General features: G+C 50.5%; 1 protein-coding gene across 2 annotated transcripts in view; it reads left to right on the forward strand.

The window, feature by feature from the left end:
- Positions 1–512: 512 nt before the first annotated feature.
- The window catches only part of RGS9 (regulator of G protein signaling 9), a 63,099-nt gene continuing 47,974 nt past the window's right edge, over positions 513–15,637 (forward strand). For both annotated transcript variants that reach the window (XM_035026203.1, XM_035026204.1), the window contains exons 1-6: positions 513–675; positions 11,072–11,168; positions 12,754–12,804; positions 14,428–14,534; positions 14,704–14,755; positions 15,019–15,077. In XM_035026203.1, the coding sequence (XP_034882094.1) occupies positions 619–675; positions 11,072–11,168; positions 12,754–12,804; positions 14,428–14,534; positions 14,704–14,755; positions 15,019–15,077 (423 nt within the window). In that variant the 5' untranslated portion in view covers positions 513–618. The remainder of the gene's footprint in view (positions 676–11,071; positions 11,169–12,753; positions 12,805–14,427; positions 14,535–14,703; positions 14,756–15,018; positions 15,078–15,637) is intronic.

The following is a 15,637-nucleotide window of genomic DNA, read 5'->3' on the forward strand; positions in this document are numbered from 1 at the left end:
TCGATGCGGGACTCGATGCGGGACTCGATCCCGGGACTCCAGGATCAAGACCTGAGCCGAAGGCAGTTGCTTAACCAACTGAGCCACCCAGGCGCCCGAGGCTTAGAATTTAAGGAACTTGCCCAAGGTTGCCCAGCTAGCCAGTGGCAAAGCTGGGATGGGAAAGACCATTTTTCCCCCCGCGCTCATTAGTGAGGCTGCTTTGTCTCACTTCTGCACATAACAGACTTCTGCCCCAGGTGAAAAGGCCACTATCTGCGACAGATGCTCCCACTCGCAGGGCGCCAGACACAAGCCCGTCTCACCTGAGGCTCCGCGGCGTCCCACCGGGGCCAGACACCGCCCCCTGGCGGCAGGTGGGCGCAAGCGCAGCGCATGCTAATGAGCCCGCGGCGCGGCGCGCTGATTGGCTGGCGCGGATTCCAGCGGCTTTCCCGGGGCGGGGGCCGAGGCCGAGGGAAGGGGCGCCGCCGGCAGCAGCCGCCCCGCCCCGCGCTCCGGGCCGCCCTCCTCCCGCCGGGCCGCCGGGGCGTGTGCGGGGCGCGCGGGCGCCTTCGCCGGGGGTTCCCCTCCTGCGGTCCGCTCGGGTTCTGGTTCGGCGTTCATCGCGGGTCCAGGATGACGATCCGACACCAAGGCCAACAGTACAGGCCGAGGATGGCATTTCTGCAGAAGGTGAGCGCGGTCCGGGGCCCTGGGCCCTGGGAGGTGCGCGGGGTCCCAACTCTGGGAAGTGTCCGCGGAGATGCTGGGGAGGCGCGGGGCGTGTGGCCGGGAGGGGAGGGCATCCCTGTGGTCCGTTAGTGCTACTTGGTGTTATTAAATGACTTATTTGCTCTGTGTGTGTGTGTGTGTGTGTCCGTGTGTTAAAGACTACAATAATTAGGTTTCCACGTAACCTGTTTGTAGCGGAGAATCTGAAGCCAAGGGCGATGGTCCGCTGGAAACTGGAAAACAACCTGTTACTCTGCAGCGGAAGGTGCCCGAAATCATTTAAGCCGAGGCTGTGTCAGATTTCGGGCAGAATCCTGATATTATCATAAGGTTCCCAGATGTTGAATTAACATTTTTTTTTTTCTATTTTTCGAATCCCACATTGCAGTATTTTTAAGTTGGAGTGTGTGTGGTGTGTACACATAGACCACAAAAACGGTGTGATTTGTAGGATAAAGGGACACCCTGCTCCCAGAGCCTCTAGATTCCTCATTCAAGTGTGTGTACTTGTGTATCTTAGATCTGTCTGTGTTGGCAGCAGAAGTCAGAGCCTTTCCCTTCCATTGCAAAGGCTTTCTCAGACCATGTGGCCAGGCACCCGGTATCCATCCCGTGGACACTTGGGATGTGGCATGCACCTTGTGGGGTGATGTGTTGGGTTCCGACTGGCTCCTTTTTGTTCTGGACTTTTGAGATAATCAGTGTCAGAGGACATGGACAAAGGATTAGGTCCCAGGTCACTTGCCCAGCCTTCATCCCTCTACAGCCGTATTTCACAGTGCAGTGTCAACCTTTTTAGGCTTATCTTGTTGAGCAGAATTAGCTGAATGCTTTGTGACAATTAAGAGCCCTGCTTTGAGCCCTTGGAGCTCAGCAGATTGGTGTAGTTGGTGACCAACTGTCCTGATTTGACCAGGACTTTCAGTGCTAAATTAACCTGGACAGTCCCAGGCATGATGGAGATAGTCGGTCAACATGTAGACCACCTACTTCAAGAAGCTGGTGCATATTCCAGGTAGTAGAGGTGTGAGGCTCATCCATAAAAAGAATCCATAGAGCCTGTATAGCAGATACCAGTTCCTAAAAGCAGAAGAAACCACTGAAGTCTGATATCTGAAAGCCATAAATCATCTTCCAGGATTCTCCCGGGCAGCTCTGGCTTGGGGGCTCAGAGAACAGGGTCTGGAGACATTCTGTTTTCTGAATCTCGACACTCTATTCCACCATGACTGTTATCTGGTAAATTTTCCTCTCTTCACCTGGCCTTCTGGCTGGTGTCTTGGTTTCCAGACTCCCTCCGCAACCCCCAGCCTGCTTACCTCCACAGTATGCTTCATAAACGCATTGATTTTCTTTCTTAAGCTAACGCTGATCTCCTCAGCCTAAAACCCTCCGCTGGCTTCCCATGTTCCCGGGATCAAGTACAACCTGCTCAGCCCAGGCACTTGGGATCCTGCTTTGACCCATCTCTCTTTCCCTCCCACCGACCTGCCCTCCAGGGAAACAAAACAAAGCAGCCTCAGTCCTGTTCCCTCTCATACCTCAGGCTCCTCTCCTGGGAAAGCCCTTTCTGCCCTTCTCACCTGCCAACTTCCCACTCCTCCACTGTGAAGGCCGGTTTTCCCCAGCCCCTGGAGCTGAGCCACTTCCTTCGCTGCCCCACAGACTGCCCACACCCCCAGGACTTCTCTTTCCCTTTGCCTTGTGGGGAGGGACCTGCCTGTCTGTGTGTTCTGAGGTCCCCAGTCAGGTCCCATCCAGAGCTCCTTAGAGCCGGTCTCAAGAGCCCTGCCAGGGGGTCCTTCACGATGAGCCAGCTGAACTAGATGTCCAGCCTTCTGGAGAAGGACCCAGACCAAAGGAAGGTGGACATGGGTGCAGTGTCATTCGCTACTCAAGGAATATTCAATTAAATGTTCAGTGACTATTTATAAAGTGTGCTCTGTCCCCATAGTGGGGGCTTACTTGCATTATCGCAACCGGTCCACAAGTCAGACATTATCATCACCATTTACAGAGAAGGAAACTGAAGGTCAGAGAGGTGACTTGCCCAAGTCATATAGCCACTAAGGGGTGGAACCAGGAAAAATACAAGACTGACCGTCATCTGTTGCCAAAATGCATTACTATGCTATGAGCTTGGGGCAGAGAGGAGGCTGTGGGAAGGCCTGACTTAAGTGCATGGGGGATGTGGAGCCAAGAGCCAAAGGATAAGTGGGGGTTCTAGGCAGAGAGAAAGAGAAGGATGTTCCAGGCAGAGGGAACGGCATGTGCTCAGTGTGTGTGTGACACATGGTGGACTGCTCCCTATGGCTGCCGCACGTGTGGGCTCCTGTCCCAGGGCTGGCCGGTCCCCTCTGTGATGTCCAGATCACCATCCCTGCCAGTACCAGTCACCGCTGCCCTTGGGAAACACCAGGGCATTGACTTTCATGGAGAAGCCTTCTGTTAGATGCGGTGCTTCCTGGTGTGGCTTCTGGCATCTGCTTTTGCTTGGGAAGGGAGCGCAGAAACAGAAATATTAGGAGGTGTGGGCGGAGCAGGATATCTTTTGCTTGTATCCTTCTTTCATTCAACACTCATACATAATCTTGCACTTACGTGCTAGGCGCTGTGCCAGGGGCTGGGGACCCTGTGGGGATTAAGACACGGCCCCTTCCCCCCAGAGCTTAGAGTCTAACAGAGAAAGACAGAATTATAAGTAAGGAGAGAAGTGTTCTCAAGATCGTGGCAGACCTTGTAAGGGGAGATACACACACACAAAGATACGCATCTACAGATCACACAAAGTGGGGGATGGTCAGTTCTGCCTGGGGTGAGGGGGTCAAGTCACAAGGGGGGTTGTAACGGAATTGAGGTACAAGAAATTAGTTTTCTTTGCCAGGAGGATGGGAAGATGAGCAGATGCAAAGAGGCAGATACAAAACAGATGTGTCAAACAGCACGCTGGTGTGGGAGAGCCATCAGGGGCTGGGTTAGCAGGAGGTGGTTGGGTGCTAAGGCTGCTAGTTAAGAAGGGCCCAGACCTGGGGGCTTTGGACGTCGTGCTGAGGAGTTGGATGCTTTCCGCGTTCAGTGAGAAGCCGTCTGAGGTTTTAAAATGAGTCGATTTACGTGCTGGGAGGATGATTCTGGTTCGAGGGTCCGAGTGCTTCTCCACACTGGCTGCACTTACAATAGATGGATATCAAGTCCCCCGTCCTTAGAGTTTCTGATTTATTTACCAGGTAGTTAAGTCATTAAGTGCTGCCGAACCCAGGCATTGGTGTTTTTTTTTTTTTTTTTTTTTTAAGATTTTATTTGACAGAGAGAGAGACAACGAGAGAGGGAACACAGCAGGGGGAGTGTGAGAGGGAGAAGCAGGCTTCTTGCCGAGCAGGGAGCCCGATGTGGGGCTCGATCCCAGGACGCCGGGATCATGACCCGAGCCGAAGGCAGATGCTTAACAACTGAGCCACCCAGGCGCCCTCAGGCATTGGTGTTTTTAAAAAAGCTTCTGGGGGATTTGACTGTACAGCTGAGCGGAAAGATCCTGGGGACGTTTGGCAAGATCTGGAGATATTTGGGGTTGTCACATCTGGGGACGAAGGTGCTGCTGGCATCCAGAGGGTAAAGAAAGGCAGGGGTCCTGCTAGCCATCCCTCAATGCACAGGAGAGCTGGCCCCACAGTGAGGAATGGTCTGGGCCCTAATGTCGGTAGTGTTGTGGTTGGGGACGCTGGGCTGGAGGACGACACACTGGGGGCTGGAGACATGCCAGTCGAAAGGCAGATGCCAGGAAGGCAGAGCCTGATGGTCCAGAGGGGAGGTTTGAGGGGCCCATGAGGCAGGATTTAGTGGGGCAGGTAAGATGCACCTCAGAAACAAAAGCAGAGTCAACAGAAGTTGGCTGCTATTGTCTGGGGCCATCTAGAATGCATCCTGGGCCTTTGACCAAGGTGGGAAGAGCAGCAGGACTTGGGGAAAGACCCCTGAGTCCCGATGAGGGTATCGGCTCACGAGGGTGTGCAAGACGGCGGGGTGAGGTGGCGGGGCGTCAACTGGCCTCTGGGTAGCCCTGCTGGTTAGCTGGAGCACCTTCCTGTCTGTTCGCAAAACGACCCGGTGGTTCTGGGTCACTCTGCCCCTCTTCGTGTAGAGAAGGGCTGATTATTATCATCCCCCTGGGAGCCTTCTCCGGCTTGCAGGAAAATTCCAGGCCTGGAGATCTTGCACAGCGAGTGACAGCTCCTTAATGTGAGGAGCGGTGTGGGCGCGGAGGGTGGGATGTCGGGGCGTCAAAGCCGTCGTGGCTTCTCCTCTGGGATGTCGGGGTTCCCTCACATGCCTGCAGTCACACCACAGCACGTTGGCTTCTGAGAGAGGGAATGTGGGGCCAGCACCCCTCCACCCCTGCCCCTGTCCCCCAACACAGGGTCCCAGGTGGCCCAGCACTGCCTGGCCGTGCGCCATGTCTTTGTGCCTGGGAAGGAGATTTGGCTGAGTCTGGTTGGGAGTGGGCCTTGACATTTGATGGTGGGGAACTGGCCTCTGCCTCATCTTCCGGGGACGCCCACGGGACACCAGGGGGAGGTGTGAGAGTTGGCAGCCTTTTGGAGTAGAAAGGCCAGGGCTTCTCGCTGGCTCTTTGGAGAACTTGGAAACGGTTGGGATTCTCTTGGAATGGATGAGAGAATGCAGAGTCTACTCTTTTTTTTTCGGGCTGCCATGACAAAGTACCATGAGCTCTGTGGCTTAAACGACAGGTATTGATTTCCTCACAGCTCTGGAGGCTAGAAATCCAAGAGCAGGTATCGGCAGGGCTGGTTTCCTCGGAGGCCTCGCTCCTTGGCTTGCCGATGGCCGCCTTCTCCCTGTGTCCTCACATGGCCTTCTCTCTGTACGTACCCGTGTCCTAATCTCTCTTCTTATGAGGATGCAGTCGTATTGCATCAGGGCCCTCCTAATGACCTCATTTTACCTTAATGGCCACTTTAAGACCCTCTCCCCAAATACACTCACATTCTGAGGTACTGGGGATTAAGGCTTCAACATACAAATTTTGGGGTGGGGACACAGTTCAGCCCATAACAGAGTCTTTCATTGTCTCCTTGGGTGACTGGGGAGATCCCTCAGAGGAATTTATCTGAGGAAAGTTCTAAGGAAAATTGATTGGAACTGCACCGGGCTGAATGCCCTCAAAATGTTCTCGAGGTTCATGTGATGCTCCCTCCTCCCACCGGCCCTTCTTTTCTGTGAACGGTGACACACCTGCTGGAGAGAAATGTGACTCCCCTCATTGTGTTTTTAAAATAACTCTCATTATTCCTCCCCTGAAGATTATTTTCAAACTCTTTATAACTGGATTTTTTTTTTTTTTTCCTTAACGTGAAGAGAAGGAATTTAATCCACCGGCTTTCTCTCGGAGGAATTCAGATTTCTCACTCATAAGGCAATTTCTCTTTCTTCTCCAATATCTGGGCCCCCTGTTTCTATGAAGCATGGCTGTTTCATCCAAAAATTTTTTGAACAAATATGGGATTTCATCTGGCAGCTAATGTGGGAAAGGGGAGGCCGAAGCCCGCACCTCAGAAAATCAGGCACTTCTTGGAGTAGCCTGTAAATTTGCAGAAGGAATGACTCCCGCCATCTGTTGCTTCTTGGTCCCCCGTGTTGAGGAGAAGTGCTGGGCTCGCCCCTTTGCTCCCTCACTGCTGGAAGCTCTAGGCTGACCCAGTGGCCAAGACGCTACCAAGCCCTGACCCTGCAGAAGGCCAAGGATGGCAGCTCTGAATGGAGCCGAAATGGATAGTTTCTGTTTCCAAACAATCTGTGAGCCTAGAAAGTGTCTGGGCAGGTGCAGCCTTCCCTCAGGCTTGCTCCCCTGCGTGACCCTTCACCTCCAGTGCAGCTGGGTCAGTCTCTGTCGATCCCTCTTTTTAAAATTGTATTTTGTTATGCTAAGAACACTTATTGTATCTACCCCCTTACATTTTGAAGTGTACAGACCATGTGGCAGAACAGATCACTAGAGCTTCTTCACCTTGCTTAGCTGAAACCTGATGCTTGTTGGTTGGCAACGCCCCCCGTTTCCCTTCCCCCAGCCCCTGGCACCACCATCCTACTCTTTGATTCTATGAATTTAGGTATGCCACATAAGTGGGATCAGGCAGTCCTTCTGTGACTGGCTTATTGCCCTTAGCAAAATGTTCTCCATAGCAGAATGTTCTCCGGGTTCATCCTTATTGTTGCAGAGTTTCCTTCTTTTTAAAGGCTGACCAGTGTTCCATTGTATGTCTCTGTCACATTTTCCTTATTCATTTGTTGACAGATATTTAGGCTGTTTGCACATCTTGGCTGCCATGAACACGACAGGGCTAATATCTCTTTGAGATCCCGATTTCAAGTCTTTTCAGTATACACCTAGGAGTGGGATTGCTGGTCATTCTGTTTTTAATTTTTGGAGGAACCTTCATACTGTTTTCCATAGCAGCTGCACCATCTTGCATTCCCGCCAGCGATGCACAAGGGTTCCAAGTCCGATCTCTTCACATTCCTGCGTAGAGAAGCCCAGGGCCTCCTCAGACCATCTGTGCTCCCTCTGTACTCCCTTGGAGTACACAGCCCCATCCTCACCATCTAGGAAGATCCTGTTCACTCTCCATGCACATTTTCTGGAGATCTTCTCAGCCATTCTTCTCGTCTCTTGGTTCCTATTGCAGTTAGCACCTTCCCCTTTATTTGGTGCCTAATTCAGCCTGCACTTGCTATCCACTAAATAGCCTGTGCATAGCACCATATTAAGTGCTCTTCACACTGAATCTCAGATAATCTTCTGTCTGATGATATAGGTACTATTGTAATCTCTATTTTACAGAGAAATGAGTCTTAGTGAAATTTAGCAATTTACTTAGCTTCTACATTGAGCAGGGATTTGAACTGGGCTTTTTCTGCACCCAGATCTCTAGCATGTATCTTAGTTAACTTTTTATTTTCATACAAATGTCTTCCCAGTCCTCTGTGGACTAGGAGAATGTCTTTTACCTTGTTGTATCACCTGCCCCCCCACAGTGCAGCACACTTAATCATGCTCAATAAATACCTGTATTTCAACAGCAAGGAGAGCAGGGTTTTTATTCGCAGGCATCTAAACAGCCTGCATGCAAAGTTTCAAAGATGCATTAATTATACAAAAGCTACTAATATTAATGATTCCAACCATAACCACTAACATGAATCTCTCCTGATAAAGTATATATCTTTTTTAAAAAAGATTTTATTTATTTATTTGAGAGAGAGAGAGAGAGGGATGGGAGGGAGAGGCAGAGGGAGAGGGAGAAGCAGACTCCCCGCTGAGCAGGGAGCCCAACACCGGGCTCCATCCCTGGACCTCAGGATCACAACCTGAGTTGAAGGCAGACACTTAACCGACTGAGCCACCCAGGCGCCCTGATAAAGTATATATCTTTATGAGTATATAACATATCTGTCCTTGTAAAACATTTTTACACAATTACTTAATGAGATTCTAAGAGATTGCGAAAGCATGTTAATTACCTGGGCATAGACTATCGCTGTCCCCATTTTACGGTAGAGAAAGGACATTCAGAGAGGTTCAGTGAAATCCCACAGTTAGTAGAGAACGGAAGCCCCATGGAGCTGTGAGAACCGTGGGTTTCTTTTCTTTGTACCACAGCCACCATGCAACGTCTAAAGGACTGGTAATTGTAAAGGGCTGTACGGAGCGCGGGAGTGTTATTTTATTTAAAAGCAGGAGAATAATGATGAGATAACCCAGTTAGTTAAATTGGGGGGAAGCAGGTGAATCAGTGACCTGTTTTGGTTTGGGTAGCAGCTGGAATGTGGCCAGGTTGGGTTTGAGATGCAGCCCTCCAGGAGGATACATCCAGCTATTTGCAGAAGAGGGTTTCCGGACGGAGAAGGACGGGGAAGGTTTTCATTCCTACTTGCCCATTCGTATTCTGTGCTTCTGCTCCTGCTATCCCCGGAGCCATTTCCCCCACTTTCTGGTGCCTGATTCCTATTCATCTTTTTAAGATTCGCTCCAGGAGTCCCCACTCCTGACCCTCTCCTGGTGCTGTTGTGTTCTTATCATACCCTGAGCTCACCTTCGTCACTGTACCTCCCACGTTGTCCCATAATATCCTTGCACCAGTGAGCTCCTTGGGCTCAGGGACCACATCGTCTTATCTTTGGTTTTCCAGAGTGACTGCCTGGTTGTTGAATGACTGATTGACCACAGTAAGCACACAGCAGGCTGGGAGATGTGTGGTTTCTTCAGGAGTGAGGGGTTTTCTGGGGGAACAGGAAGCTTGAAACCTCGGATACGTGAGGCTTTGTCAGTGCCCGTGATAAACATTGACAGGAGACACACGTGGGTTGTCTTTTTTTAATTGTGCCAAGCCATCCAGTTTGTTTTAAAATATCCTTCGGTTGATTTTACTTCCATTTAAATTTTTCAAGTGGAAAACTATTTTTTATTAATAAAATTAAAAAAACATAAAGAGCACCAGGGCCATCCTTGTGGATGGATGTCTTCCTGCATAAAGTTCACTCTCCCTTGGACAGCTCACTGGTTCACTTTGCTTCACCTCTCTCTCCAATGCTCGTGACTAATTCGTATCTCTGACCCTTATCTCTTTCACGCTTGGGGCATTCATTGCCTGTCACCTCCCAGACACCGTGGTGAGCTCAGTCAGCATTCCAAAGCAGGAGCGTTGGCTCTCAGAAGGTGCACCTTCTTTTTGGCACTTCCTACATTTTCTATTTTGGGAACCGGCAACTCTGAGCATAGGAGTTACAAACTTTGCCACCCTCACTGAACAAGTCAATCACTTGCAAGTACAGTTCACTCGAGTTAACTAGGGCTCTAAGAGCGGTGCCTTCCTTTCGCCCCTGCCATTGCCTTCATTTACATATTAACTCGTGCACCAGCTGCTTATTGAGTCCCAGCTACGTGTCCGGCACTATGCCAGCATGCACGATACATCGGGCCGTAACGGACAGAAGACCCGCCCTTGAAGAGCTTACCTTCTAGGAACAAAGGAGACACACAGTAAACACTGGGATCGATAGGCAGATAATTTCCCATGTTAGAGGGTGAGTGCTCTCGAAAAAGCGAGTAGGGGATCAGGAATGCCAGGAGTTCAAGGTTGTAGTGTTAAGTAGGATGGTCAGGGTGGGCCTCCTGGGCATGTTAGCTGAAGAAGGTGGTGAGTGAGTTAGTTACATAGGGAAGAGCAGTCCAGGCACAGGGAAAAGCCAGAGCAAAGGCCCTGGGGCAGAAGGCTGGGTATGTGTTTGGCATGGGCAGGGAGCAGCAAGGTGGCCAGCATGGCTGGATCGGAGGGAGCCAGGTGGGCGGTGGTGGGGGGAGAGTCAAGGGAGGAAGGGGTCCCAACCACATAGACCAGTAGGGGAACCCTGCCATTGCCTTGAGCGGAATGGCTGATGCAGGGTTTCGAGCAGAGGAGTGACACCTTCTAAAATAATTGAACGACTCTCTCTGGTTGCCCACCTGAGAAGCTACCATGGGGCAGAAGTGGCAAGCGGGGAGCCCCACCATTTCTTTGCAGTAGCTTCAAATGGATCTCCGTCCCTTTCTCCTCCTTGGCAAACTTCCTCATACTTCAGCGTTCTTCTCTGTCGTGGGCCACATTTCCCGAGCTTGGGCAGAACCATGCCACTGCCCAGCAGTCGCTGTGGGAGCCCAGTGCACACTCCGGGAGTGGCCTTCGAGGCCCGTTGTGATCCGGCCCCTGGCTGTCGTTCCTGCATCATCTGCCCCCGTTGTCTGTCCCTCTCTCGCCCTGGGCACTGGTGTCTATGGCTTCTCACTTTCTGTCCAGCAAAATCCTCGTTTTCTTTTCTTTCTTTTTTTTTTTTTTTTTTAAAGATTTTATTTATTTATTTGACAGAGAGCGAGAGAGCGAGAGCAGGAACACAAGCAGGGGGAATGGGAGAGGGAGAAGCAGGCTTCTTGCTGAGCAGGGAGCCCGATGCAGGACTCGATCCCAGGACCCTGGGATCATGACCTGAGCCGAAGGCAGACGCTTAACGACTGAGCCACCCAGGCGCCCAAATCCTTGTTTTCTGAGCCTCCCCTTCTCCTCTGGGCCTGTGCAGAATCTCCAAGTCCGGGCACACTTCTCCGAGCTCCTGCACCCAACGAGGGTGTTTGTGTCTGTGAATCACACGTTGAATCTAGTTGTGTTGGAATTACTCAGTGTCCAGCCGGGTCGCAAACTCCTCATGGACTCCCCTTCCCATTGTTTGCTCCCTCCGTGCTGCAGAAAGGGGCCTTGCTTGGCTTTTGAAACAGTTCTGGTCAGCTAGTGCTTTTGGTTCTGTTTTGCAGATCGAAGTCCTAGTGAAGGACATGCAGAACCCGGAGACAGGGGTCAGAATGCAGAGCCAGAAGGTTCTGGTCACCAGTGTCCCTCACGCCATGACAGGTAATGTATCTTGTGACTTAGTCTTGGCCTGGGACCATCCACACACAGGGGTTGGCAATCTGTGGCTCAAGGTCCAAGTTCGGCCCGCGGCCTGTCAGCAAGCACGGATGCTTGATGTGTGGTGATAACTAGCAACTTCCCACACTGTGTCACTTAATAACCACGGTCAAGTTCGGGGTCGATGGGACCATCTGCTTTTTGCAGATGGGGCCATGGACAAGCGGAGAGGTTCAGCCACTGGTCCCCTGGTTACTAAACTTGCACATGGCTGAGCTTGGATCTGACCCCAGCAATGTGACTCCAGTGTCCGTCCCCTTATCCGCTGTCAGTGTGCATAAGCTACTTTCTTTCCTTGCACACAGGGCACACTTGGTTCCCGGGTTTGGGCGAGGCTGCCCACCTGCCATGTTTTTTCCTGTTCCTCCCGTGAGTGAATTTCAGCTGCCGTTGGAACAGGACTCAGGGGGAAGCCCTGGGTCTTGCATCAGCTCTGATACAAGCAAATTGGGTAATCAGCACCCAACTCCTTGGGGGGCAGGTGACCCAGGACTTCTGGGGATGAAGGTGGCTGACCTGGGAGCTTGCCACGCTATTACACAGACCACGTGGTGCAGACGCTGGTGGCCCTGTAATCTTATTTGGTCTATTTTAGGAAGCAGTCAAATGGATGAGAAAACCCTCAGCTCCTTGGTGGAGAGCGCTAATCAGTCTGCTATCTGCCTGGGTCTCTCTCTCTCTCGGTCTGCATACCTCTGAGTAGCATTCAAGGAGACCCCAGGTGGAAAGTCTAAAACACCCAGTCCTAGCTAGGAGTTTATGTAGGATTTGAGATGAAGAATTTTGCTTTAGGACAGCCAACCAGGGGTGAATGAAACTAAGAGCAACAGACGAGAACCCACTGAGAGCAATAATGGTGGGCATGTGGGCATGGACAGAGGTAATTTCTGGACACTTGTGCCCCCAGGCATGGAGAGGAAGATAAGAATTGTAGGTTGTCCATCCTTAGCCATGCCATGGGCATTTGACCAAAGTACCTTCACAATGACCTGATAGGCCAGGTCTGAATTTAGAATTTTCTGACTCCTCGGAGTTCCACCTGGGAACTTGGGAGTCTAGGAGAACCATCCCTTCACCCTTAGCTCATCCCCACGTTTCCTCCCATCTCTTGCTCTGATTTACCTTCATGTGACCAGGCTCCATCTGGAGCCCCACAGACAGCATGCCTTGGGTCTGGTTTTATTCCAGTGTTAAGACTTAGGCTGTTTACTTCCTATCTGATGACTGATAGTCCATGCACAAATTGTTGTAAGGTAAGAAAATAAGTACTATCGAGGGTGTGTGGGGGAAGTTCAATGAGAAATCTGGCTGGAGTCAGATCCTGGATGACCCTGAATCATGGGCTGCAGGGTTTAGTGAACATAGTAGAGGGCAGTGGAGGGGAGTCCCTGAAAGTTTGGAGCAGAAGAGGGACGAGATCCCAGCTGAGCCCAGCAGAGACCAGTCAGGCAACAGCGTGGAGGAGGGTGTAGAGGTCAGGGGATATGCTTAGAAGCTCTGATAATGGCCAAATACTTCTGGTTTGCAGGAAGTGACGTTCTACAGTGGATCGCCCAGCGGCTTTGGATCTCTAATCTGGGTGAGAGCTCATCGGCACCCCTGCAACAAGGACAGCTGTGTGTGCAGCGCCCCCAAAGAATCTCTGGAGGGTAGAGACTAAGCAGAGGCTTAACCTTTGTCTCTGAGAAATTGACATCGAGAGACAAGGCATTCACGTGTAAAACAACCCGAATCAAAAATGAAGGCATGATAATCAGGGGGAAAAAATAATTTTTCATACAAAATATTGAGAGCACGTGAATAATAGGTAACTGGGGAAGAATCAGCCAAGAGAGAATTCTTGGAGGGGTGATGCACACATACAGCTGGTTTCGAAAGAAGGGATGCTTGTGAATTGTGGAGGGGAGCCCTGAGGGTCTGTCTTCCCGGGGGAACTAGCAGGAGCTGTGGTGTAGAAATGGAATGAATGAGACAGGGAGCGGGAACAAGTGGAAATTGGGAGAAATGACTTCAGCTGGGTGTGGAGGGTAGTGGAGGGGTAGGGATAGGAGTATAGTTGGCATGTTTGCAAATTGCAAACTTTTTTTAAAAAAAAGATTTATTTATTTATTTGAGAGAGAGTGAGTGAGCAGGCGGAGGGCCAGAGGGAGAGGGAGAACTCCAAGCAGACTTGGCACTGAGCTTGACTCGGGGCTCGATTCCAGGACCCCGAGATCACAACCTGAGCTGAAATCAAGAGACGGATGCTTAACCGACTGAGCCACCCAGGCACCCCTGCAAATTCCAAGTTTTATCTGGGAGACAAGTAATAGGAAGCCATGGGGGATTTTTGAGCATGGCAGTATGCATGATAATCATACGTTAAGCTGGGATGTTTACAGTAATTTGAGGGATGGATTGGAACAGAAAGAATCTGAGGAACAGACCTCCCACTAGAAAAAAAGGCTGTTGCTACAACAAGGCATAAAACATGAGGCTTGATGATGGAGGGAGTGAGACACGAAGAAGGAGGTATAGGGAGAAGGTCTTCTCAGGCTTTGGAGGCTGAGATGGGGATGGGATGTGGGTTGGGGCCTTGGGCCTGAGGACTGGAGGGATGGAATTCTCTCTCAGTAATGGATGGAAAGACACCTGCTTCATTGGTGCCTCTGAGAAAGAGCCAGGAAGGTTTTCCTTTAACTGATGCAAATCCAGAAACAAGACTGTGTTTCCAAGCTCAGTGAAGGTGGGTGGGAATTAAAGTGAGGTGGGGGGGAATGGAATCTGGACCTGGGATGCAAGCAGAATTCAGCTTGGGATAGAAGTTGACAATAAACTTGGCCTCCTCTTTGCTTTCCTCTTTGAGTGAGGAACTTTCTGTAGGTCAGAGACATTCCCTGCTCCTGGGGACTTCTCCAGACCCAAAGGGCCCAAAGAAGCTTCTCCAAACACCTGTGGTACCCATTAACATTTGGGTTCACTGGCTCCCCTGGACTTAGGAGTTGTCATTCTCGGGGGTCAGGCTGTGGGAATCTTCCTCTTACCATGCTCCCCAGCTGATATTTGCCCATAGCCAAGTTCAGGAACCACTGTCCTCACTCCTTGGATTAAGTGCTGTTAGGATGGGGGCACCTCTCCTGGAGTTTGGGGTGCTGTGTGGGGGTCGGGCAATGAGCCTTCTGTGTCTGCTCTTGACTTCCATGTCTTAACTGTTTTTTCTCAGAGGCACAGAACTTGGGCAACTTTATTGTCAAGTATGGCTACATTTACCCCCTGCAAGATCCCAGGAATCTCATTCTCAAGCCTGACAACAGCCTCTACCGATTTCAGGTAGGTCTTGGCCTTGACCTTGGTGTTAATATGGGATTAATCTTATCTGAGAAGGTAATTGTGTGGTTTCGTATCCTCACAGTAGTTTCATCTCAAGCCACAGGGCTGGGGGTCCAGGGGGACAGTCACAGCCCAGTGTTTAAATATGGTTTCCTGGTTTCTTTTGTAGACGCCGTATTTCTGGCCCACCCAGCAGTGGCCAGCTGAAGATACAGACTATGGTAAAACTCCAGCCCCCTATGCTTTTGCTAGCGCTTAGCATGCTGCTTATTTACTTGCCACATTTTGGTGACATTTGTCTTGCTGTCATCATGACTTTTATGTCAGTTCACATCTGTACTGGGAGTGTTCTCAGGGAAGGGAGCAGGGGTCTGCTGAGACTTCTTCCCACCAAGCCAAGCACAGCAGCCTCATGCACATAAAGGCTGCAGATGCAGTTTTAAAATATGATGATGATGGAAAATGTCATTGTTTTCTTTTCCAGCCATCTATTTAGCCAAGCGAAATATGAAGAAGAAAGGGATTTTAGAAGAATATGAAAAGGTACAGAGATGCTTTCAAGTACAAGTTGTTATAGTTGGAATAGTCTTGAGCTGTTTTTTTTTTTTTCTCTTTCCCCTTTGCTACATCATATGTACCGTCATCATCCATCCATCCATCATCTATCCATCTATCCATCCATTCACCATCCATCCACCATCTATCCACCATCAATCCATCCTTCATCCATCATCCATCCATCCATCCATCCACCCATTATCTATCCATCCATCCATCCACTATCTATCCATCCATCCATCCACCCACCCATCCACCCTTCATCCACCTACCATCCATCCATCCACTATCTATCCAAACATCCATCCATCCACCCACCCATCCACTCTTCATTCATCATCCATTCATCCACCCACTGTCTATCCATCCATCATCTACCATCCATCCACCCACTGTCTATCCATCATCCACCATCCATCCACCATCAATCCATCCACACATCCACCATTCATCCATCCACCATCCATCCATCTATCCATCCACCATCCATTCATTCATCCATGATCCATCCCTCCATCTATCCATCCATCCATCCACCATTCATC

Source organism: Mirounga leonina, unplaced genomic scaffold (assembly GCF_011800145.1).
Source record: "Mirounga leonina isolate KUSES-001 unplaced genomic scaffold, KU_Mleo_1.0 Mir_197, whole genome shotgun sequence".
Lineage (NCBI taxonomy): Eukaryota > Metazoa > Chordata > Mammalia > Carnivora > Phocidae > Mirounga > Mirounga leonina.